At 39.5% G+C, this 26,158-nt stretch overlaps 1 protein-coding gene across 5 annotated transcripts in view; it reads right to left on the reverse strand.

Moving 5' to 3' along the window:
- Nucleotides 1-7,612: 7,612 nt before the first annotated feature.
- Nucleotides 7,613-26,158, reverse strand: part of TANGO2 (transport and golgi organization 2 homolog) — a 41,997-nt gene continuing 23,451 nt past the window's right edge. For all 5 annotated transcript variants that reach the window (XM_075110173.1, XM_075110175.1, XM_075110172.1 and 2 more), the window contains 4 exons: nucleotides 17,202-17,272; nucleotides 14,903-15,056; nucleotides 12,265-12,369; nucleotides 7,613-10,418 (listed from right to left, as the gene is read on the reverse strand). In XM_075110173.1, the coding sequence (XP_074966274.1) occupies nucleotides 10,298-10,418; nucleotides 12,265-12,369; nucleotides 14,903-15,056; nucleotides 17,202-17,272 (451 nt within the window). In that variant the 3' untranslated portion in view covers nucleotides 7,613-10,297. The remainder of the gene's footprint in view (nucleotides 10,419-12,264; nucleotides 12,370-14,902; nucleotides 15,057-17,201; nucleotides 17,273-26,158) is intronic.

Below are 26,158 nucleotides of genomic sequence, written 5' to 3' on the forward strand. Positions count from 1 at the left end.
AGTGTCTTTTTCATGTTCTTAGTTACAGTATCAGTAACTGCAGCTGCACATACCGTGCTGTTCCGACAGTGAAATCTACTGGAAGACAAATTTTGCTTAGCCCGCGATACTTTTATTTCAGGAAAATAAGTTGTTTTGCAAAGAAGGTGTTTTACTTTCTGAAGATGTGAAATATAAAAAAAATCTTTCTAAAGACATTTTAAACACTAATCATCAAGGCATAAAATAGATTTCAGGTATGGAAGATATTTGCGTGTACTTTACAATATGTATGATTGACCTGATGGAAATTATAATGACCAGATTAATGAAGCTGAGTCACTCTAGCTGCAGCCTACAGCATGCCGGTTTGCACTCAACGATCTGGAACTATATGGGGGGGCGGGGGGCGGGAGGGAAGGGAAGACTTCCTTAGTAATGTTATTAAAACAGGCAAATTTTTAATCTAAATGCTATTCAGGGGATGGTTTGTACACCATGTTCACATTTCAGCCAGCTTGGACAGCGAGGGGGAGGCACGCTGGTTCCAGACTAGACAGATCCCTGCAGCTCTGCACAGCCCAACCTCTGAACTTCAGCAGGGAAATGCTTCTGTGCAGGCTGTTTGCCGGGTCCTGGATCATCCTGCACCACAGCAGATGCAACCAAGCCTTCTGCACTTCCCAGCAGCGCTCCAAAAAGAGCTCTGTAAATTGGGAGTCTGAGAAAACCTTCAACCATGGGAAAAATCAAGCAAAACTCAATTAAAATATAATAAAAAACCCAAATAAATTAATGGGAAAATTATTTTTGTAGGAGTAAGGAGCAGTGCAGATTGTTTAAGGTTTACTAAATATAGCTGTATTAAGGACACAATTCATATTACATCATTATCCCACAGGATTCTTTCCATTGAGTTCAGTGAGGTTTCTCTCATGCCCCAAAGATGAATCTGAGAACAATTTGTCATGTGGAGGCATCTAAACTAACAAAGATGACTTGTCTCTAGTTCGGACCTGGTCTGAATACAGTCTGTGCCGAATCAAGTGTCCAGCCCCCTAAGGAAACATAACGCAGACTTTACTAAAAACCCTCAGAAGGTTCATGACATCCAATTTCAGGCATCTAATTTAAATTTAAAATAAGAATCAGATTCTTAAGCATTCAGAGAGGCAATTAAGCCTCCCCATCGATTATGTTAAAGAGAATTCAGATTCCTCATGTAGATACCCACATTACACACAAAGAAGGTGGCATCAGTAGGGCTGGGATTTTCTCAAAGCTGAGATACACGGTCTCATCTGCCAGAGAACAATAAATCCATTAAAGCTTTAAATGAAGACAGCAGGTGTCATATGGCAAAACGGGCACTGCCACTGCACATTGACTACGGCAGAATTAAGGGGGTGAGAAAGAAAAGCAAACGGGTATCTGCCTGCATTGTATATTTTTGTCTCACTTTTTGCTGAAAACTGCTGTCTTCAACCTACCCCCTGTCAGCCATCGCCTGACAGCCATGGAACGATGTCAAAGGGACCCCAGGAGCAAGCTCGGATCAGTCCTCTACTGTCAAAAGAGGTGGCTGATTGCTACGCAAGATAATCAAAGGAGACACGTTCTTTGATGCTAGGGAATTACTCGTCTTGCACCTTAGCATCCATGCAGGTGAACTACACTCCTGTCTACAGAAGCACCTCAAACTCCTGATTTTTCTGTTGGCGAAACTTCGGCCAATTGGTTACTCCTCTCAGGTTCCAGATTGCTGTTAGCATTTCGTCCGATGAAGCAGGCATTTTTCTAAAGCCAGTATTACTTAAAGTGGGATATGACAACTAAGAGGTCAAGTAACAGCTCCTCCCTGTTAAAGCCCACAAGTCATTTGCTGTTCCAGGTTTTCTTCCCACCTAAATTACTCTATCATTATATTCCAACATTTTATATACGGAATGTTCTTGTGGGAAACACACCTGGGCACAACACTGGAGATCTGAATTCCTGCCTGCTACGTACTTTGCGTGATCTTGCCAAGTCACTCCAACAATCAAACCCACTACCATGGTGGTGGAAGATTTACAAGGTGGTTACAGCTGCAGTTTAACTGTGGGACACGTGCAGTGGCAAGGCTCTTTCCTGCTCATCTGTCCTGGAATATGCATACTGGTCTGTGAGTTCTAACCCGCAGCAGGACAGCACTTGCTCCGCATTCAATAATCTGCCTCTGACCAGTTTGTTTTAATTTTTTTTAAAAGATATTCCAAATTTGGATAAAAAAGATGCAGATTTTTAAGTAACTAAGTGACCTTCACATTAGAAACATGACTACACGTGTCACTCCTAAGTGACATGTTCTGCAGTTGCCAACTGCAGCTGGGTTGGTGCTGTTGTACAGTGACCGAGGCTGCCCTTGCTTCTTCTTGATACATAGAACACACTTGTTCCTAGGGCTGAAAATCCTGCATTCTTAAATACACTCAATTTATCTATGGGAGCATTAGAGAAAAAATTAAATAACGCCCATGTGGCACAGAATACCAGTCTTCATGCTTTGCTTTGCAAAGGCCCTTCCATCCAGGTAGTTCACAGCACTCTTCCAGAAGAGATATTTATTTGCTATTTGTAAAGATAAACTTAAGAAAAAAAGAAAACCCCGAGCCAGCCTTGCAGCCGCTTTCACATCACACCTCTCTACCGCCTGCTACTGTTCTGTTGTTAAAAGAACCGTGCAAGTCAACCTTGGCTGCTTTGCAAGAGCCACAGCAGTACTCCAGTGACAACTGCTACTTCAGATGTGCGGGCTTCTCCTGAACATCCCCAGCCAGTGACTTCTGCCAATTGACAACTCTGCTTGTGAGTCATTGTACATCACAACATTTTAAATTCAAACCCATGACAACACCACGTATTTCATCGTTCCACAGGACTGCTGTGAACTACAGCTAAGAAACTGTTGCCGCAATTCCTTAGCTTGGTCTACTGTGTATGTGTATCTATATACACACATACACACACACTGTTGGTGACACGGAGACATGAATCAGGAGCATAATCTTTGGCTGCCAAAAATCCAGGTGTAGTTGCACTTATATGAGCAAAACCATAAATGTCAGTACCTTTGTTTTCCCCAGAGGCAAAATAAGTTATGCTTCTGAAAGAACAATTGTGCTGGTACGGCTGTTCTTTATGTAACTGCCATTCTGGGTTTGCTTTGCCAGGCTAAACACACACATATCATACCAAGACAATACTCAGACCTGACTGGCACGATATACTGCTACAGGAAATAGGAAAATTTGCAACTGCCATATTGCAAGGCTACTGATACACCACACATCTATCACATGCTACATCTATAAGTAAAGCAGACCAAAATAAGCAGATTTATGCAGCACAACAATTGGTGCCAAGTACTTAATCTCCATGCTATGTGCATTTCAGACAGCGTTGCTTCAGGCTAAACCTATAACCCGTTGGAGTCCACTGAGCGTGTTCCTGAAGCACATCTCACAGCTCTGTTCCATCTGAAAACAGTCTAGTCCCTGCCATCTGAGGTTGCCAAAGCAGGGACTGTCCGAAACATCGGGTAAGGGCACTACTCATCAAACTAAGGTACTAATGTAGACCCATTTAGAACCGAAAGGACAATTAATTCCTTTCTAAATGCCAGCCATTCGAGGGAGACATGACTAACATGAGATAAATGCATTTGACTGAGACCTTGGCTCTGTGGTTATTTGCAATAGCTATTCACAGCAGAGCTCCTACAGGGAGAGGAACAACAAAAAACCAGGTTTCTCATTCACCTTTTTCTTGGAAGAGCACATTTTTTTAGCGATAGGCAGAAGCCTCGATTACTGAATGCCAATTATAATGTTGTACCACAAGGAGACACTACTGTCTCCACATATTCTCCACATTATTATTTAATCTATCTTAATTAACGTCTGAAAAGTGATGTGGTTTCCTCCACCGAACAGAAGCAATGTGTTTACACAACCTGGTGCGGCACCAGCCGAGGCTGGCTCTGTGCCTGGAGAGGCCAGCATGTCAGATGAGATAGCCATGGCAAACACTTGCCCCGTCACCGGAGGCAAGCCTGTAAAGCACCCTGCTGCACTGAAGACACCGTTGTTCCACAGAGGCAAGCTCATAAAATAAGGTTTCATAAAACCAGCTCAGTTCCAGAACATTTTACTGAGAATATTTAAGCATAGAATGGTTATCAAGAATGTTCCAAGTCACATTAATTCAGACCAGGTTAAATAAGGACTAAATATGCTTCTGAGTGCTCACGCAAAGGCCAGCATTTAAGTTCCTTCTGAAATTATTATTACAGAATCATAATTGCAGGGACCAAGCATACACAGTAGAGTAGCATCATTACAGTCTGTATTAATTTTCATAGATAAAAATGTATTCTGCATAAATTATTGTCATAATAACTATTTCCATGCTATTCAAAATAGTTTAGAGATGTTCAAATCCCACACCTGTGTAACAACCGTAGCTTCAGTGGAAGCTTTATAATCTGTGTGCAGGGTGGTTGTTCTAGGTGGGGGTTTGGTGGGGGGTTTTAGGTGGGTTTTTTTTGATCAATAGAACATCATCACTGAATGCTGTTTCCAGCTCAAACTCTTCAGGAGAGCAATCAGGGCTTCACGTGCATTTTTGTTTTGGGGGGTGGGTGGGAAATCAAGGTTTTGTCTGTTGGACAAATGTTTAATAATGCAAATACTACAGTTTTAATAAGAAATGTGATCATTCAAGCTGATATTTAGTAAAGACACAGAGAAAGATAGATAAATCACAGAATGAGATGGAAATGAAAGGCATGCTGAAAAAGGTGCCATTTTAGCAAAGATATTCAGAACATAGATGTTTTGTTTCACTCACCTGTTAAACCTAGCGCCTCCACTGAAGTCACTGTCAAGTGTTCTCCAACTTCGCTGTCCTCCTTGCTGGTTATCCTACCTTTGCGTCATAACCACTTCTAAAGACATACACGCTCTAGCAATATGTTACAAAACCCTCTATGTAGGGTGACCTTTTTGGCATGGCTGAATTCAAGTTATATTGGAACAGATATCCCATTCTGATGATGAATCTGAATTCTCCACCAAATTACTTTTAAATATATTTTTAGATATGTAAATATATATTTTTATATATAATTTCTAAATCTTTAACATATTTATAGCTCTATATAGAAAACAGTAGCTTAATCAGGCCACACAACTCTTTTATTCCAATGTTTGGAATATAGGTCTTAATGGAGCACTAGTAAAAATTCTTAACGTAGCCTGGACATCTTAAAGCTACACCGTCCATCTTTGTCTACCTGTGAAAGAGCCTCTCCTTTTCATTCAAGCTTTTGCAGATAATCTTCAGAACATCTTTCAACGTAACAGATTTTCTTCATTGTATTTATTCTCTGCTAAATTTAGTATGGCCTTCTCCTCCACTTCCCCAACTTCTGGTTGTTTTCTGGTTTGTATTTGTTTTTCTCTGTTTATCCTTCTAGTACAAAGACACAAAAATTTAATGTGAATCAGCAGAGAAATCGCTTTTCTCATTTGTGTTGCATATGACTTATAGATCGTAATTTGCCTACCCTGCTTAATATAAAAGTTTACATTATCATTTTTCTCCCTCATCTATGATCCTAAGTTCAGCCCTCATGTCTTCTGTTTCAAAAGATATGGTAAATTTGCGTACTTCAATCTGATACTGCTTTTTCATTCCATTTCTAAGTTCTCAATACAGAATGTTCCAGACAGTTACTTTATATATTCGTTTTATGTATTCAACATTTCCTTCACTCTGTTCACCTTAACTTACGTCTCACAGCATGAGTCATACTGATGGGTTATGCAATTCTCAGTTTGTTCTATTGCCTTTCCAGGTGATTACAATACAGGTTCTATTTTCACCAAGTCAAGACCATTTCCTAAACCCTCAGTAGCTCTCAACAAGACTTCTCTGCAGAAAATGAATCAGATGAAGAACATCAGCAATGCTCTATTACATGAATCTGAATGATATAGGACTAATTCCTAGTAGCTAATAGTCCACCTAAATAGGGATGCTTGCTAAGCTATAAATGTGCTTTAAGCTCTTCAAGCTGAATTTGAGATGTAAGATGCTTTAATTAGTGCCTTATTACTGCTTAGTATTTCATTGATTCTTTTTTGAATTACTATTTCCTTATGACAATATGAAAACAGTATTCCAAGTCTTCTCAATATTCTGTTTTAATACTTAGTCCAGTGTATTTCATTAGTAACAATAAACATCAGTTAAGCATTGAGCCTATTGAGGAACTCCAAAGGCCTAATTTGTTCCCTGGTCTGGTAAGAGTGTATTTAATTAAAGCTACTGATAACAGGGAGATGAGACAATTGCATCTCCCCCGCAATGCCCAGGTATGGCAGAACATTAAGATAGTCTCGACTTAGTGTATCAAGACAGTCGCAGGTCTGCCCAAGATCCAGGGTTTTTCCACAGTGAACCTGGATTCTCGCCCTTTAGTAGCATTTTGCGAGGCTCCGGCTTTTCACTAAGGAAGCATTGGCTTTGCTCTTCACATCATCTGTGCTGCATCTCTGCTGTGATTATTTCCATTTTCTGGGGGGAACCTGAGCCCCTCAAAGTACTTTTCACTACTCTAATTTTCAACGTCCCTGGTAATTAGTAACTTCTCTTGGCACAAACATCTGATGCAGCCACACAATTTCAAGACCAGTAATCCACATCAAATTTATCTTGTTGCATAGACAAGAATCAGCAGTGACAACTTCAGAGGCTGGGAATTAAAGCTTTTCTGTCTGCAGATTTTAGGAAATCCTGTAGGTTTAGTTTGCCACCTTAACAATGGCAATACCAGTTGCTTGTCTTCAGAAAAGTGACTGCTTGAAAAGGTCACCGCTTGTAAAGCAAAAGCTAGCTCTGAGATGGCTCCACCATTTCATAAGCAAGAATGTGCCTGTTGTTCTTTTAAGGCTTGCCTGGCACATTCTGGTATTAAGATTTGAAGGATCAACTCCAGTCAGCAAGGCAGAAAGCAGCTTCCAAGCACCCCGAGGTCATGGCAGGAAGGGAGACGCTCAAGACACTGTTTCAGACATTCAGTATTTGAGAACCTTAGTGTTTTCTACCTGATCTTGCTGTGCTGGGAGTGGAATCCAGCCAGGCTAGTAACAAGAGGACATTTGCTTTTGGGATGGAGGTGGTGGGCACGTACTGGTTCTCACAAGTTGGTGGGTATTTCAGAGAATTGATTACTGTGACACTTGGTCTGGGAATATTCCAGCAATACAGTCTGTTTACTAACCTGAAAAATAAAGCAAAATGCCCCAAATCTGGATTATGAGCTTTAAAGAAATACCTTCCGATTTCTTACCCGAATAAGACAAGTATAATCGTGTAACAGCACAGAATTTAAAAACCCACCACACACAACAAAACCCACAGAAAAATGCAGCGCTTCGAAAGGAATTAAGTACCAGAAATGACTTAAAGCCCCTCCATTTCTAATACCTCATGAAAGATTTTACTTCGTCTTGTCACACGAAGTTAGACAAATTAACATAAAAATATGTGCAAAAATGCACAATCTATCAATGTTGACAAAGACGGGTCACCAGATTGACTTTATTCTGATTCTAGCTTTGAACACATGTAAACAATAATGAAACAATTTTAAGCAAAAAATATAATTAAGTTTTTACATATATTTTAAAATATCTTCCACTATCATTGTGATAGGAAAAGAGGCAGGAAACAAGTCTCTTGAAAATCTATGACTTGGAAAGGATGTTATATATAAGCAACCTTAGTAAAATGCCATACAATAGTTCGCTATATGCGCTTTTTTCCTTTACAACTGATATTTAAAACCCGCTTTCATGTCTAAAAGTACTTTTATAAAAAATAAAACTTAGCTAAATTTAACTACAGTTTACTTTTTCCAGTGGGCTCATTACAAATATAATTAGCACACAGTAAATTATGCATTTCATGAATACCTGATCACTGCTATGGAGATGCAGCACCATTTGCTGATATCTGCACTGCAGTCCTGATCCTGTTTCCACTGAAGGCTCCTTCAAAAGGAGCTAAAAAACCTCACTTTATTAACTATTCTGACATAATAAAAAAAACCCAACATTAGTGGTTTTGGTTCTTTACTGTTTATTTTAATTGTCAAAAAAGCAAACCCTAGATTTAGAATTTTGATTCAAGCAAAGCAAAATACATTATAATCTGTTTTTACATCTAAGCTCTGACTTGCTTTTCTTTTGCCTATACATAAAAAGTAAGTAAGTTTTCATTATTACAGAACTACTATAAGAACTATGGTTTATAAATGCTTTTAGCAAGAAATGGCATGCAAGCATTTTGCTTGCCTTTTAGGAAACGCCTTCAGAGATAACGTCTAGTTCAAATATACTCTGGCAATTTTATTCTTAAGGTACAAAAACATTCAATACACAAACTCTCAGGAAGAGCAAGCCATTGAAGCCGAGTTTTGTTTTTGAATACGCACATGTCAAATTCACATTTAAGACAGCTATGGCTATTTCTTTGCATCTAAAAATAACAATAACATTTGTGTCCAAATATACGGTTTAAACAGCCATCAAAAAATAAAAGAGGGCTATGCATCTCCTACAGCTCAGAAAGGCAGGCTCTGGGTTCGAAACCACATACAACCTGACACCCGCGTATCGATCGTCTCACCACCAAGGTGGTCAAAAAGCCACTCAGTACTGACCCAACAACCCATGACAGTCATGCAAGCAGCCCTGGTATCCAGCAGCTATTCAACTATGCAAATACAAGAGACATCTGACTAAATGCTGCTTTAGCATGTCCTGGAATGGCCTTTCACAGCACTTGGCCTCAACCCTGAGTCCAATTTACCGCTTCATCCCTTAGGGGCAGACACAAACACACACACGCTAGCGAGAATGCTCCAACACCCAAGCTTGGGTACAGAAGAACAGTTGTGCATCTTGAGTAGTATAAAAAAATCTTGCCATTTTATAATAATTATTAATCAGGCTTGTAAAAAATACATTGAGCACATACATAGAAAAAATAGCAGTGATCCATTTCTAACTTAATATTCAGCATTCAAAATAAGTCAAAACAACACCAGTAGCAGCAAAATAACTGAGGGTTTTACAATGTCTTGGTATTAGGCTAGAATCTTCTAGCACCTACACTGGCACTGAATAATTGAAAGAAGCATGCATTTAAATAGCTTTTTAACTCACAGATGTTAGAGCGTACGAAGTGCATCTTAATACCCAACTTTTTCAGCAATATAAAGGCTGCAATATTGTAACCTTAAAACAAATAGCTATTTTTACTGAAAACCTATGAGCAGTCACTCCAGGTTTTGACATATTATCTCAGTAAAGAAGTGAAGCCGAAACTGCACGTGTATAAAACATCCGATACATGTAAGCTTCATATTCAGCTTCTGTTTGCAAACAGATACTTATTCCTTACCACCTGCTGGGGAAGAAAGAAAACCAGTATTGCTAATTAGACTATCAGGAAACTAGTTGTCACAACACAACTTTATTCCGGTCAAAGATGAGCAAGTCTGCTCCCACGAGTTTTTTCAGTTTCTACTGAGTAAAGCTGAACATAGACCGAACTTAATTTCCTATCTACTTTCAAATCAAGTTTAGAAATAAGATATATTGCTGTACAATCTGTAGGAAAACAACTGTAGAGGATTGCCCCTGCTCTGCCCTCCCCAGGCAGAGCACTGCACCACGGCACTGCTGGAAAGCTGAAGTGTTACTAAAGCAGTTAATACGACATTCATTTAATGCATGTTGGCATCAGCTATACAATCTTAAAAGCATATGTTGAAGGGAAGGCAAAGTGTGGTAAAACCTTCATGCAGAACAGTAAAAGCAGCAAATGTTTCCCCTCCTCTGAACTGAAAACACGTTTAAGAGTCTACTTAAAACATCTTTTTCTTTCAAAAAAAAAAAAACCACCCCAAAAAACCCCACACCCACAAAAGAGCAATGACTTTGTCTTGGGCAAAGATGGCCTTGCCCTGGAGACAGGGTGATATTTAAAAATTTATTTCTCATTATAAGTCGCTAATGTAAAAACAGTTTCTTCTTTTGGTTTTATCCAAAGGATTTGTGAGCCTGATAGGGTATGCTACCAGTTTATTTAAGCTTTTGCTTTCCTTGCTATTTTTAGCTTGTTGAGGCTGGCACAAAAGATTTACTGGAGCTTAATGGCTTGTTGTCTCATTGCTTTTATTACAAACCATTCAAATGGAAAGTTGTTAAGTGTGCAGTTGAAATTCATAGGTGCTTGTTTTCCACTGGTTGACATTTGCATTGATCATGTTGCGCTCTGTGAAAGTAACCCGTCCTTCTGAATCAATGAGGATGACCGTGTTAGTCCTGAAACAACATAAGGGTAGAAGGTTAAGCCTTGTCTCTGTTATGCAAATCTGCGGGGTCCCATCCCTCATCCCCAAAGGTTCTAGCTCATTTTTCTTGATCACATCATCACCACACTAGCAGGGCAGAAATTGTCCTGGGAAGTTCACAGGGGCATTTTCAGTCCCTTCTTCCGTCACTCTGCTGCTCCAATTCCCTGCCGCGCTCAGCAGCTGACAATGCTGCTCACTTACAAGTATATGGTAAAAGGTTAAACTGTTTTTAGTGCAAAGTGTTCCATTCAGAAATGGCATAAAACCAGATTTTCTCTTCTTCACAGCCTACCCGCACCCTGATGGGTTATTTGTATCACTAGTACTTTCTCATTCTTTCCTTTCAAATCAATTGTCCATTAAGATTTAAACATCATTAATTATTATCATAGGACACTGATACATGATCACAGGAAAACTTTTCTCTCTCTAGGAACCTTCCAGAGAAGAAGTTTGTTTTCATGAAAAGCCGATTCCATTCATGCATCCATGCCAGTCTGTCACGTGCAAGCTGTCATCTTGCCATGGACACTGCAGTACCCTGCCAGAGGGAGATGACTGACAGAAGGAGGAGTTACCCACTATCCTGATATGGTGGCCTTCCCCAAGTCATTTCACAGTCGTTCACCCATATAAAAATGTGCTTAATTTCCTCAGAAGAATATCGTGAGGCCTAATTAACAATCTATTCCCTAAGCCATGTGGCTAAGGGAAAGATGAGTGTGAGCATACAATTATAGCAGCAAGAAAGACTTGAAATATAGCATTAATCCACACTGGTAAGAGGTCAGTATTTCTACTGAGTTATCCCTGTTTCCTTTGAAACAGCTGAACTACAGCCTATGAAGCAAAGGGAGGAAGATGCTTCTTCACCATTTTAATTCTTCATTATCCCATATTTAAAACATTCTTTGAATACATTTTATAGAGATACTCGGTTTTTGCAGTGCTTGCTTTCTCAGAGTACCAACTTAAATTCCTCACAGAAGTGAGTGCTCCCTGCTTTACCAGTTTACATCTCTACAGTGGAAACGCTGTGGCTGCCTAGGCCAGAGGCCAATCTGACAAAAGAGTTGCAGTCTTTTAGAGTAGGAGTTCCCCACCAGCAGCAACCCGGTTCACCTAAAATTTTGTCCCATCGAGGATTAAACACAAGATGCACTGCATTATTCTGTTCTTCTGGCACTTTTGATAGAACAGGGTGAGCAGAAGTTGAGAGCGTCTCAGTAAAAACAGCAGCATCAGTTAGGGCGATGAGTGCATCAGTTAGGGGAGAAGTGGAAATACCTGTTCTTTTGAACAAGAGTAATAGGTGTTTAACGTACACAAATGGCAGCTACATATTACAATGACAGGCTTAAAGAAACCTTAGTCAGCTATGCAGATGAAACTATTCTTGCTTTTGGAAGAGAAATGTGTTCTGCAGTTCCTCACATATAGAAGATAATTGTGTTTTTCTGCTAAAAACATGATTTCAAAGCTTTTCATGTTTTGACAAGATCAGAATTAGAGGTGGTCAGATGTGCTGCTTCAATGGGGAACCAGGAGAACTGCATTAGCTCCGTTTTGTCGAAGACAAGATATGGCACACTCCCCACCAAAGACAAACTATAACGTGTGCTCAAAATGCTCATCAGTAGCGAATCTAAACCACCAGAAAACTGAGCAAGGAAATGCTTTACTGAATTATACTTGATTAATATCTGAACAAATTTAAAGCAGTCACTATAGAGTTAAAAATTATGGCAGCCCAGTTTTGATTTGAGATATGCTTTGATCCAGTACACGTCTACTTCTGACTAGGGATGTTTTACCTTGTTCCATAGCCCGGGCAGCGAACACATACAGCTGCATACTTGTTCAATATAGGGCGTATATAATCCTTCCCTTGGTCTTCAATCGCAGGGTCTGGTAATTGACTGAAAAAAAAGTAGTAAAGTATAAAAATATATTAATTCTCGAATATTAACACATTCATCCCTCCTGAACCATGCTGCATTGACTGAGTGGTTGATAAACAGCAATCACTTTTCAAAAAGTACAAAGAAGTGTTAATTTTGTTCAAAACTAAAGCATGAGGATAAAACAGCTTGTAAGCTCTTTCCCATAGAGATTCTTTCAAGGTCTTGAACTTCTGTCTCACTTTAAGAATTTTTTTCATATTTTGACACATCTTTTGCTTTGTCTTTCTGGTTGTCAGTTTCAACTAAAACATTAATGATTGAGTAATTTGAGGCACATCACACAAATCAGCATTTCTCCAGTTAGACTCCAGGAGGTTTTGTGTCAAAGACCTCTCTGCTTCCTTCGATCTTGTTTGGAATACCTGGACAAGATCTAGGACAATCCTTAAAATTTGTGAAGATGCAGCAGAGAACAAGGTAAGCTTGTGCTCAAATGTTTTGACATGTATTCCTATCAAAGATTGAAAGGTATTCAGAAACATAATTTTATTATAAAGCATGTCAAGCTTCATTTACTGTAACTAAACAAGTACCAGCATCACACAGAAGGGATGCTAGGGTCACAAAGGTTACTACATCCCTGGCTTTCCGTTCATGTACCAGAACATAGTCGCAAATGCTAGCCATCAAATACAGCTTCCTATTTCAGTAATTAAAGATTCCAATGTTATTTACTGAAGTCCAATTTAACTATTAATATAGCAGGTTTTTCTGTTTCATTTTTAAGCTTCTTCCATCTTCAAGAAACAATCCCATTTCTGCCTCCTAGCACAGACCCAGTTGCACCTGTAGAACAACAATAATTCAGCTGCCTATCAGCTGTACAGTGAATGCTGGGGAAGAGGGCAGAACAGACTGATCAATTCAACCCCATTTTCAGAGCTCATTTTGATCTGTAGAGGAGACAATGCAACTTGTTAGATGTAAAGGTCATTTACAGCATAACTGGGATAATTTTCTTTGTTGTTGTGGCAGAGAAGAGGACCTGTGGATGTTTCAGGGAGAATAGAGCAACTAAGCTCTTCTCAATCCTGCAGTGGGCACACGGCTGGAGCGTGCCACGAGGTTAACAGAGAAGGCACATAGCAGGCACTTCAGCCCGTCGGAGCTGTCAGCTTCTCTCTCATACTCCACCACCAACCGTCGTACCCACTTACCTCCTGTAACACGCACAAAGAGATCATAAAGTAATATGCAGTAAGATATTTTAAGGAGGTTCAAAGCTAGTGCATACCCATGTGTTCATATTCATTATAGAAAGATAGTTTCATCTTGAAGGGTGCTTTGGAAGGATTACAGTCTTGGTTTTAAATATTGCTTTTTGTAAGTAAATATTACCATTTTATAGTCAGAAGATTTCAGGTGAGATCATACTGAGTTACTGAACATTAAGGGAAGATCATTTAGACTGCATTGTATCTTATACCTTTGTCTTTTTACTAGTAAAAGGTAAAGTATAACAATTTTTTGAGAAATCACTTGATGTCAGATAAAAAAGTAATTAAGAGGGCTTAGCAGACTTCCCAATTACTACTCATTGCTCAGATGTCCGAGTTCTTATGTAAACATTTATTTTGAACCATTGAAAAATGCCATAAACATGAACGTTGGCATTAAGAGTGCCTGGTAACATTAGGAAACTGGACCTATATACCAGAAATAGCTTTGCTTCAACGCAACATCACCCCCTAGACAGGTAAAAGTCAGGCTAAACATGAGCGTTACTGGACAGTGAGCAATAATACAAATTTAGACCACAGCAGCTCCCTTATCCTTCTCTGTGTCTGGACATTTAAATGGTTTCAATTTCCTTTACTTCTAAACTTCTAGCCTACGGGCTCAGGTACACTGTGCAGCCAGCAGGGAGTGCCAGAACCCTACTTAGATACTCAAACTCATCTTTTGGGAACTTCCTTGGCCAGAGGCCTGCAGCTGAACTGCAAGTACTCCCTTATCTCCTTCCCCCATTTAGCCTAAAAGAATTACACTTTTGAGGAAGGCATCTGGCTCTACTGCAAAAATAGCTTTTCAACCCTCTGTATCTACGCTGGGTAGCAATACAGAATAGCTAGCAGCTACTGACACAAACCTGTGCGTGTAAATAAGTGCCTACTCTGCGTGCAGTAAGAAACCCAACCTTGCCCTACAGTGAGCCTCCACAAAGCTTACAGCAACTTCCATATCCCTTGTCTGGCACTCATCGCCCTTACTAAGAGAAGCGCCATCTTTAAAAGAAAAGGACACAGAAATCAGAGTACAGTCTACGAGCACTAAGACTGTGGTAATAATGTCTGTGCTTAAAAATGTCTGCTGCTTAAAAATCAGTATTGTTGAAGGTCAGTCTCTGGAGAGGAGGAACACTACTTTTGCCCTTTGTTACCCAGCTTTAGTTAATATAAGGCAAAAGTTTTTCTGTCAAAATTGTTTCTACATGCAATTTTAAACTGGTCATATCGCATTTTGAAGAAACCAGCTATCATGTTCTTACGGCTCTTCATTATTCATCACTGTAAGAAGCTCCTTCACCAAGTCTTCTTTGGTAAGGTCTTGACTTCTCTTGACCACTTCTGTGAAAAGCTGCTTCCCATATTGAAGTTTCTTCCATGGTGTATCCAACAAAGAATTACTCAATCCATATATTCCTACACATAAAAAACCCCAAACAACTTATTAAGCTCTGGAGCAAAGAAAATGAATTTATGTACTATGCGAAAAATAACTTCATTATCATCTTATCCCACATGGTCTGAGGGACAGAAACAAATATATCAGCAAACTCATCACGAATCTCTTACGACAATTTGCTTATTCATCCTATTGCCAGCATCCATTTTGCTTCAAAAATAAGGGAGGTGAATAAACTATGAAAGTTGTATATCATGTGATAAAGTAAGCACAACACCCCTTCAGACAGTAAGAGTCTCCTAGGTGTGTAACTGACAATAAAACCACCTCACCATTTCTCAACAACTCCTCTGGACCACTGCTTTTGCCTGTTTTATTAGGGGGAAAAACACCCACAAAACCAACACACAACCACCTGCCCACCCCGCCCAAAACACCCACTTCAGAGCATCATAGCTTTAAGTTTACCAAAATTAGCTGAATTTGAGATTTTGAGCACTGTTATTAACACATTGTACACTGTGGTGTGAAATACCAAAATGTTTTTCTTTCCTCCAGAACACAACAGTAATAGAAACATTAGGGCATTACATAACCTAAGTATCATGATTACGAGTTATTTTGTGCTGAGTTTATTTCTGTAAAGCAACTTTAATCCTTCAAGCTTTACGCGTCATGAAATTAATGAAATCCGTAATAAGGAGGTTATGGAGTATCTGCAATATTTAAAGGGCATATCAAGTCTTCACAGACCAGTCCCTGTGGCCCACTGCCAGTTGCAGAGTACCTACGTATTTTAAAATAAATGTTCAGGAAGGGGGGCAGGGGAAAAAATAAATTTAATTGGAAAGGATATTTAGTCATTTGCAGTTGTCATTACAAATTGTATTAAAATTTGTGAAATCTAAGTGATTCCTGAGCTAGTCTTCACCAGTAGGTATGCTATAAAACACATTCCTAAACAGGCAGGCATCTTACACTAGGCTGTGCTTAAACACTCCTCTGTACTAATGTACAGTACTTTGTTTCATGGTTTTACTCTAATCCATATTTGCAGCAGTTTTAACCTCTGGTTTGCTGAATTATGAAAAAGGTACAAAAGAACTGTATCATTTTTGCAGTCCCGTCTTTTCCAGTTGAGTTGTATTAGCCATAACTTATTTGTGCCTCTGATTTTACTCTTGAAAACACAGCAAAGCAACATTTGATGACAAGTAGGAGTGTTCTCTTTAGAGGTACCAAATACTTCTCACCACAATCCAAAAGAATAAGCAAAAGATTACCAAAACTTGGCTCTCCCTAAAGGCAGCCACGTACATAGAAAAGGAATTTGTTGTTGAAATGTGGGGACCAGAACTACCTTTGCTACAGTCTGCAGATACCCAAAATTTGTGATTCAGTTTTTCATTACAAGCAGCCAAATTTTTAATAGAAATATTAAAAAAATTAAAACCGGTTTTGTGCTTGCAGCTGTAAAAAATCTAACAGCTGTTTCCAAGAATTTACACTGTAATTGCTGCAGTAACAATTTGCCTACTGGCAGCAACATTTTGACCATTAACCTAAGCGGGCAAAATAAGAGCCACTGTCATTAAGTGTTATCAACCAGCTACACCGCTCAGAGCCTGCTATGTGTCCTCTTCCCTTTAGACTGGCTTTTTGGTGACGAATTCTGGAGTACTGCTCTTTGCAGCTGCCTATGTTTTAAATATTTTAAATCAATCCCCCTGATACAACAGGTAAAAGCAGTGTTTTTTGGGGTTGCTTTTTTTTTTAAAGCCAACTCCATCCCTAGGGGGCACAGTCACACTGTGCCCTTGCCACTGCTGGGTAAGGAGATTTTGGGTCCAGTCCACAAACCTTTGAAAACCCCATTCCTCAAGACAGACTCCTCCCCTTCAGTCATAGTTATCTAATGAGCATCCCACTAACTGCAGTGCAGGTGGGTACACTGACACAGATAGAAGCTTTTAACAAACTATTGATTCTTTACTGAAGTTTATTAGTGAATACTTGAATTTAAGGACTTTTTTTAAAAGAATCCAACAAAAAAGTTAGCGAAGACAATGCTTAAACAGCTAAATTGCTGGAGAAATACAGCTGATTCTGACTCCTTTAAAACAACAAAGAGTAATATTTAGACCTTTCTGAAGAAAACCTACCAGGACTTAGGAAAACGGGTTCTGGCTCTCCTTTGTTTCCATAGTAGCAAATTACATCTCCTTTGGTGGTACTGAAAAATATAAATAAGAATTTCTCCTTGAAAAGCCACCAGCTTCTATATTTGATTACGCTCTAATTTCATGCAATCTTCAGGCACAGCAAGATGTTTCTCCCACTGTTACTACTCTGATACCACAGCCCAGAGATTAAGTGATGAGTTCTATTACTCTCCTTCTTTCAAAATACTCTCTCAGCTGTGCCACTGTCAAATAGCATCATTATAATTTTTCAATGTAACTGTAATAAAATTCAGTAAAACCCCAGAACTCCTGCATGGAAAGTAGCCAGGCTTAATGACAAAAATCTGTATGGTTTTGAATAAGTGCAGACTTAGTTACCTGGGTGAAGGGGGCACATTAAAACAAAAGGACAGTCCATCACAGCAAGTAACATTTTCCCATCACCTCTTTTGAATCACTCTAAAGAGGCAGACTGCTGTGGGCCATTTCACCCGGCAGAAGTAAATTTTTAGGCCCCCTTAAGGCAATGTCATAGAGCATAGCCGGGTCCTTTAAGTGACAGATACGCATTTTCAGGCTGTTTTCAGATAATTGGAGTTACTGTTTGTAAGCTCTCTACCGGTAGGCACTGGCTTCAGCGCTCGCTCTCATGCGCGGTTTAGCAGGAGGGATCTCATAATGTTCAAAGGCATCTTCCAACATTTCAAGTAACTCTCACTTAGCAGATCAGCGTATCCAAACAGCATAGATTTTTAAGGAGTTGTACTAATCGTGACAACACAAACACCAAATCAACCGGTAAGAGAAAACCCAAGCAAGTCATCAGTATGCCTTTGTGTCTTGTGGGGAACGGATCGCTATTAGATGCCTCACTCTCAACATCCCTCAATCCCATCAGCTGACACGAAACTGATTCCTCAGATTGCTACCAGTTGGTGGGGTTTGCCTGGGTTTTGGTTTTTGTTTGTTTTTTTGATTTGCCAGAACACAGCCATGAGATCATGTAAGTCTGTATTTCACTCCAGTGATTTACCTGGTATTATTCCAGTTACCAACAAATACATTTTGACTAGTTCAGCTTTTAATTTGTCCCCCAAGCTCTAGCTCCTTAGACAGCAGACAGACTTTTTGAATTGAAAAAAACCCTGAACAAACTAACAAACCTACTCAAAAACAGAACAAACACAAAGCCCAAACACACAGAAAACCTGCAGTGAAGACTGAATCTGGATTGAGGAGCATAAACCATAAATACAGTAGAGAAGCCATTTCCAGCTCCTCATTTTTTCTCAAGATAAAGAGACATATCTGTGCCTTGATGCAAATCAGAGTATACAAAACACAATCTCATTAATGATGTACGGAAAGTTAAATTGCTCTGCATAAGTTAGCATCCGCTACTCAAACCTTAATAACAAGCAAAACAGTCTTGATTTAGCTGTTTATATTATTCTTAAAAAGCCATTCTGAAAGACATTCTATAGCATCATTTCCAAGACAGCCAAATGAAGAGGGAAGTATTAACTTATTAATTATACAAGTCAGAAGAGGCAAGAGGAGGAATATAAAAAGAAACAAAGAGCTACATAAAGAAAAAATAAAACTGCCTTTCCTCCTCTGTGCACTTCTCTTCCTCCTCCCAAACCCGTAAGACTTCTCTGATGACTTACAGAAAGATCTCCAAGTTTTTCAGCAAATTTAGGAGACAGCAATTATAATGGGTGGTTTTTGTGGATTGTTGATTTTATTGTTAAATCTTATACACAGCTCAGTTATTCAACATACAATTTATCTACTGTTAAAGTGGCATTTTCTGAACTTTCCTCTAGTGGCTTAGACATTTTCCTTATCTTTGTTTTACTTTTCAACATGAAGATCCTTGTTCAAATTTACCTTATGCTGATCTCAAGACTCCTTAGGGACCTCCCCAACTCTCCACAGCCAAGTGCCCGCATCAGAACCGTGACAACGAGCACGGCTTTAGTTCCAGCAGGGCACTGGATGTCGATCACTCCTTTCTGGTTCCGGCCCTAATTCTAATGCACCAAAGATTTTTGCTAGTCTCTGCTGGGCTTCTCATGTGAGTGAATTAGCTGTGACTCCGTAAAAATATTCTTATCCATCAATTTTAAAAGAGTATGTTAGCGAAAAGGCCATTTCCTTCTTTACCCCATTTGAAGTATTTGCATCGGGAATACCTAGAATACAAAAGCAGCAGAAACAAAGTAGTGACACAAGATATGACTAGAACTTTCCTTCCTTAATTTCTTGAGTTGCAAATTTCTGTTCCACTAGCACAGATTAACTTGTGTACTTGACCCATTTATGGAATCTCAAGAGTTGCATTTTCTCAGACACAAAAGGGGTTTTTAAATTACTATTTTTTAACACGCTAAGGCAGAGGAAAAAATAGCTTTTACAATGAATATGAGAAAGGGCTGCTGAAAAGTACACATGGAAGAAAAAAAAACTTATTAGCAACAACCTGAACTTCCCTTCTATTTTTTGAGACTCCATCAGGTACAAACAAGTTCCAAATTAAAAGTTACACATGGCAGGAGGGAGAAGTTTTTTCCTGAGCAAGTAAACACAGCAATCAAGACAAGAGCTGTTTTCAATGGACACGTTTTCTTTGTTGAATAAGCTTAAGTATTAGAAATAAATTATTGCTAGAGTGGGAAAAACCTCTAGTGAAATATTCACCTATTGTACTGGTTCAGCAAATTTTTTCCAGTATACATGTCTGCAGAATAGTTGTGAGGAAAAATGAGCAAAAGGTGTATTTCCTGAAACTATGTTTATAGTCATGCCATATACAATGAGGAGAGTCTGACTCTTTTTCCTATTACTAGCTCCTTCATTTAAATTACCAAGATATTTGGCTTTTCAGCTAGATGGACACTATTACAAGTTTTCTAAAATTTCAAGTAGAAGACTCACATACGTTCTTCCCCTAATGGGATTCTGCCAGGTCTTCAGAGAGACAGGAAAAACTTGAGATAGCCAGAGAAGTTGAGCCATACTTCGTTTGGCTGCAAACACAATGCTATATATTCAAGACGCCTGGGACCTTACAGGAGTGAAGACTGAATGGCGTTCAAAGGATCAACGGACCTCCTGTGAGGAGATCTGGGTGTACGAGTTCAGTTCTCGCAAAACTGAAACCTCTGAAAACAGGATGATGTTAATCATCTTGCTCAAAGCATGTTATGGCCCTTTCAAAGCCTTACATAAACAAAGTCTAAACCCAGGCCAAAAACTGACTGGAAGTTATACTTAACTTTCTCAAGTCCTTGTTTATTAATGTTTGGGTAGGACCAGCTGGGCATTTTAGCAACATCAGGGCTTTCCTCTCCTCCCCAGCATTCTTTATATTATCTTTATGGCCAGGTAATGGTTAGCATGAAGTGATGCTAACATGCATGATGCACGACTGTCCCAACTGGGTTAGGCACCTTCCTACCAGCCTGGTTCTGATCGGAACATTTAGAGTTGGCACACAGTTAGTACTAATACTAGAAAGAATCCCTTGGCAGCTAAAAAGGGAGAGCGTTGAGCTGAGCCGTCATTAATAGACCAGTCTGACTTCTTGGTCCCAGTCACATGCTGGGGTACAAGAAGTCATACGCTCCTGAGAGTGCACTGGCACACCGCATCTTCCATGAACAGGGGCACAGAAAAAGCCATGTGTGAGTAAAGTATTTGAGGTCACCTGAAGTTGCTGAATTTGTGTGTTTCATGGAAGGAACTATTTATACTCTATCTCAAAAGCAAGAAGTAGTACTTTTAAAAATATAATCAATAAATAAAATCCAGTTGGAATGAATACCATACAGACAGTGACTAAGCACAGGGAGAACAAACAAGCCAAAGTTAAAAAACAAGAAAAAAAGTTGGCTGCTAATGGCCTATTTTGACATTAACAGTTGGGTCATTAAAAAAGTAAAATGACACTAGCAATTATAAATATACAACAAACATTTTATGTATTAAGCAAACACAGCAAAATCATTAAGGTCATTATAGGATCTTTTCAGTTAAGACACCAGTGATTACACAAACTATTTTATTGGTGCATTAAATACTCTTTTCAAATTGTCAAACCTGTATCTGCTGTAGGAGGTCTATGAAGAGAAAAGATCAGAGCAATTGTTATCACCTGAGGTCTCAAAAGACAGTTTTAGATGGAAAGGTAGACAAATGGCCCAAGCAAACCCTTGAACACAGCTGTAAGACAAGTCCTGTCACGAGACCACGCGCTGAGTAAGGAGGCACTACTGACTTCCTTCAGCAATGGCTTTTTATGTGAGAGAATATCATCATCTAGCATCTGTTCTGAGATTCTCGTGATTGAGAAGTTCAGTAACAAGACCCCCTGGAGTTTAACAAAAAGATGGGGAATACAAACAAACTGCAGGGTCACCAATCCAGGACATCTGTACCTTATTGTTTCTACATTCCACGTTCCCCCAGATGGGTGTTTTTATTACACTCACCTGCAGTGCAACACTGCTGCTGCTGCCTTCTGTCAAAAGACGACTGAAGCCTTCCAAGAGACTTCTGAAACGGGGATACTTCCGAAGTCTAGTTCGGTGCGCCTGTCAGCTACTCTTTCTTTTATCATTGGCTCTGCCTATTCCCTTCCTACTGTTTACAGATACTCAGTACTGAACATAAAGGCAGAAGCCAAGAGGAAAAAAAATCATTGTAAGCTTGATCACAGCAATAGCCTCAAAATCCTGGCCTGGACTCAGATTCTCTTCCTTCCCAGCTTTACAAGTATAGACACCAATTTCACTGGAGAAGTAAAAAAGGCATAACTGAAGTGATAACAATAGGACCCAGTAGACTTTTTTAAAATCCCAGCCATAGCTGGCAGCAGAAAGAGAAGTAAAACTACATAAAAATTATGCTCTTCGATACATCATTCTGTCAAAAAATGTAAGCAATATATAATAAATAATCTAGGAAATAGTCTAGGCAGCATAAATCTCAGTAGTAATGGATGCTGCATAGCAACATGAAAGCTATGCAGAGTTTGCTAGAATTACTTCTTAATGCTCATGCAATATACTCAATGTCCTTCTGCACCTCTACCCTGCTTCAACTTCAAGGCGGCTCCAAGTCATGTTCAACAAAAATATAAACAGAGTGAACAGGAAAAAAGGAATAAGGCTGTAACGCTCCACAAGCTGTGGTTGTCACCAAGCGATCGCTCCCCTGGGCACTGAGCTCTAATCTTCTAACAGGGTAAATATTTTACAAACAAGGACATTGGATTGTTTCATGAGTGATGTGTGCATGTATTTTCGCACAAGAGATGAAACTGGCAGCTCGAAACACTGAAGAGTAGTTTCAGCTGACTACTATGGTTCACAGATAAACTTTTTTTTTCTTAAATGTTTATAAGCTAATCAGAAAACTCTGTTCTAAAGCTAAAAACACCCCAAACAAACAAAAAACAAACTCAAAACCCCACCGCACAACAAACCACCAACTATAAAGCCCAAACATTTTTGTACATATACCACCTACCACCAAATGAAGGGGTGAAAAGAACATTGCAGGATACTCACAGCACGCAAAGTCTGCTTTAAAGCCCTACTCTAGTTTTACTGTCAGTGTCTAAACATTTCTTTGGTGTTGCCCTCATTTTTTGAGCCAGGCAGAAGCTGACACCGGCCAGAAGAGAGAAAATCAAAAAGGTTTTTCAGAAGCTTTTTTTCCTTCTCTTGAGATTGGACTGTCCATCTCATTACACTTGCAAAGGACTGAAGATCTATGCAGAAATATTTCAAAGATGGTAGCACAAAATGTGCTAGAGAAGTACTGGGACACCTCATTTTCATGAGGAAGCCACAAGGAGTGAGACAGATGTAGTCTGCAGAAGGTGGGATTGACAGACAATGCATGAGAAGAAATGTAAGTGAGCTTACAGAGCAGTCATGACAACTCGCCATCTACATTCTTTCCACACCAGCAGTCTGACCCTGTCTCACTTTTCACTGGAAAGGCTCCCAGGGCTCATCTCGGAGAGCAATCAAATCCCTCTCACACAGCCTTGCCTTGATACCCATACCAACCGAGACAGCCCGGGTTTCTAAAACCTGGTCACGCCATTTAGGTGTTTTAATCTTACAAGGCCCTGCGCTACCAGCAGTTCAGTTAACTCTTCTCCCAAACAACCCTGCTTCAGTTTTTTTTTTTACCTCAATGATGTTGCTACATAGCTAACCAACTGTAGACTTCCATATTAAAAAAGAAAATATATGAAAAAAAGAAAAAATATATGCACTCATATTTTATATAACATATATAAAAACACTTTTAAACATATACTTAATATTTTGCATTTGTATATCTATATCAGCAGAAATGCTGTCCCAATATCAGCAAAAGCAGCTCACTTCATATCACCACAAAGGGAGAAAGAAGGAAAACTGCTCTGAATCTTGAGGAGACGTTGTCTTAGAGACCAGTCCAGCTTCCAATAACCTTGTTCCTCTCTAATCAGACCGACTGATAGTCAGAACTGGAGGAGTAACAACACTGCCTTCTTTGAAGCTAATTTTGCAGCAACACAACACTCCAGAGACACACTGTTTGCCATATGCCATACATTCAACATAAAACCACATTTAGCATAATTGGTTAAGTATTCATGACACTCGTACTCAGCAGGTACAGAAAGATGATAAACTGAAGGGATCAGAGAAGAGTACTACTAAGTATTTTTTCCAACACAATATTCTTACCAAAAAAATGAACAGAGTTTAAATTGACATCAGGAGATGCCACAGAGCAAACAGATTAAACTAAAAGTGTCAAAACCCAGGCATGTTTAAAATAAGAGTCACACAAAGCTGTGGAAATAAACAATGATTTTACAACCCGTATGGTGGTTTCCAGCTCTCCTCCTCACATCATTGCACCTGTATCATCTAGCGTACTGTCATCATAATAATACAGAGAAGAGATAAAAATTTATTTTCCTGAAATGCATGCCTGAAGACTCAAGCATTGTACATCTCTGTAAATGTGCTGCTTACAGTCAGCAATATCCTGTGCTCAGATACACCCCTCCCCAACGGTGCTTCATTTGCACTTTCAATTTGAGTTTCCTCTCCGTCTCACACCACTTTAACAGAGCCAATCACTATTTGTTACAGAAGAACATGTGAAGAACCATCTTCAATCTTTTCTTTGAACAGTAACGTGGCCTAACAAAATAGCATCAGCTGCAGTAGCATTTTCTATCTACAAAGAAAAGTAGCTTCCATTTATATACTGCATTTCTCTTGGGAGTACTTCTAATTTCCTAAAATGACAAGTTTACATATCTTCTAGAAATTGCTCTGCATCATTAGCTTGCCAAGAATTTCATTTCATCAGAGCATCCACGGCTAAGGACACATCAAAATGGAGAAGTTAATAAACACATACAGCTTTCAGAGCAATACTCAGCAAGGAATTGCGACCTGCGTCACCACAGGAAGACTTCAATTGCACGTACAATTCCCTGTCAGCCTAGCATGGAGGAATAAAGAAGCAGAACCAACATTAGAATGATTGCCTTAACAAATAAGGTCAGTCGAACCTACTTTAATACCATTATACTAACAGCCATTATGACTGTTCTAGTTACCTAAATTAGCAAAGAGAAACTCAAACATACTTACTGCTTGCCAGGTCACACCTTGAACATCATATTTGCTTGAAAACATAATAAGACTATTTCTTCTGTTACACTTTCAGTTACAGATAGCCTTCTACGTTACGTAAGCTAGCCAGGCAGCAACACGCAGCAGAGAGCACAAGAAGCCACATCCTCTGACTATGGTAAAAATGAATTTAAGCAACAGAAAAATTTTGGGAAGTCTCTGGTGGGATAACAAACTTGGTAAAGTAGAGAGTAAAAATAACAGAAAAGCAGCAAACCCTGTTAATTGCCTAACCTGCTTCTGGATTAAGCTTCTAGAGACATAACCTATATGCTTATTTCTAAGCAGGCACACCAAAGCAGAAATACATTCCTAGGATCTTCACAGGTAGCACGTGTCTGCCTTTTGTGTTCATCCTTTTAGACTTCAGTCACCTCTATGAGTTGAATTTCACTTTCCTACCATATCACAGCAAATTTAAAAATGAAAACTAATAGCCTGGCAGGATTTGCAATAAAGGCCTTTCTTAAAAGAAAAAAGACAAAACACTTGCAGGAAACTGGGAGAGCAGGGAAGAAATGACTGATATGGCTGAACCACGAGCTGAAGGGGGTCTACTACAGAAAGTGAAAAACAAAGAAGGCCGATTAGTGATAGGGCACTAGAAATTGTTTTCACTGAGAACAGTAAACGCACCTTCTGCTTTAGATATATATGGTTTCCCAGAAGCATGCAGAAAAGCTGAGCAGAAGATGACAACCTGATGGCGCAGGGCCTAGTAAGATTAATGCTTCTGCAGAAGGCGTGCCAAAGCAGTAGTGTGCTCTTGGCTGTTTACACCTGCTTACAGCCATGACGTACGCATCTGAGCGCTGACACGTAGCCTGGAGACGACCTAACCCTGGATTTCTGTTCTTCTGAATCAGGCACAGCACACAGGCAGACCACCGTGCATACTTGTGTGCACACACGTGTGTGCAGTGGAAAGGGCTGCGCCAACCACATCGTCTATAATCAAATACCCAAGGTCCTTCCCTCAGCCGCAGAAACTTGAAGCAGCTACAGTCTTTGTTACACGCTGATTTTTTTTTCTACATTCAGCAAAGATTAATGATACATTCACTGTGACAGGCATAACAGCCTGAAAGCTTTCAGTTGTTTTAATTCTGCCACAGCATGCCACCTCTCAGAGGAAAAAAAAAATCATTTCTGAGAAATTACGGAGCCAAGGTTTTGTTTTCTCCAAAACACGAGCCACGTAGCCTTCAGGGTAAA

The sequence above is a fragment of the Phalacrocorax aristotelis genome, chromosome 15 (assembly GCF_949628215.1).
Source record: "Phalacrocorax aristotelis chromosome 15, bGulAri2.1, whole genome shotgun sequence".
Taxonomy (NCBI): Eukaryota; Metazoa; Chordata; class Aves; order Suliformes; family Phalacrocoracidae; genus Phalacrocorax; species Phalacrocorax aristotelis.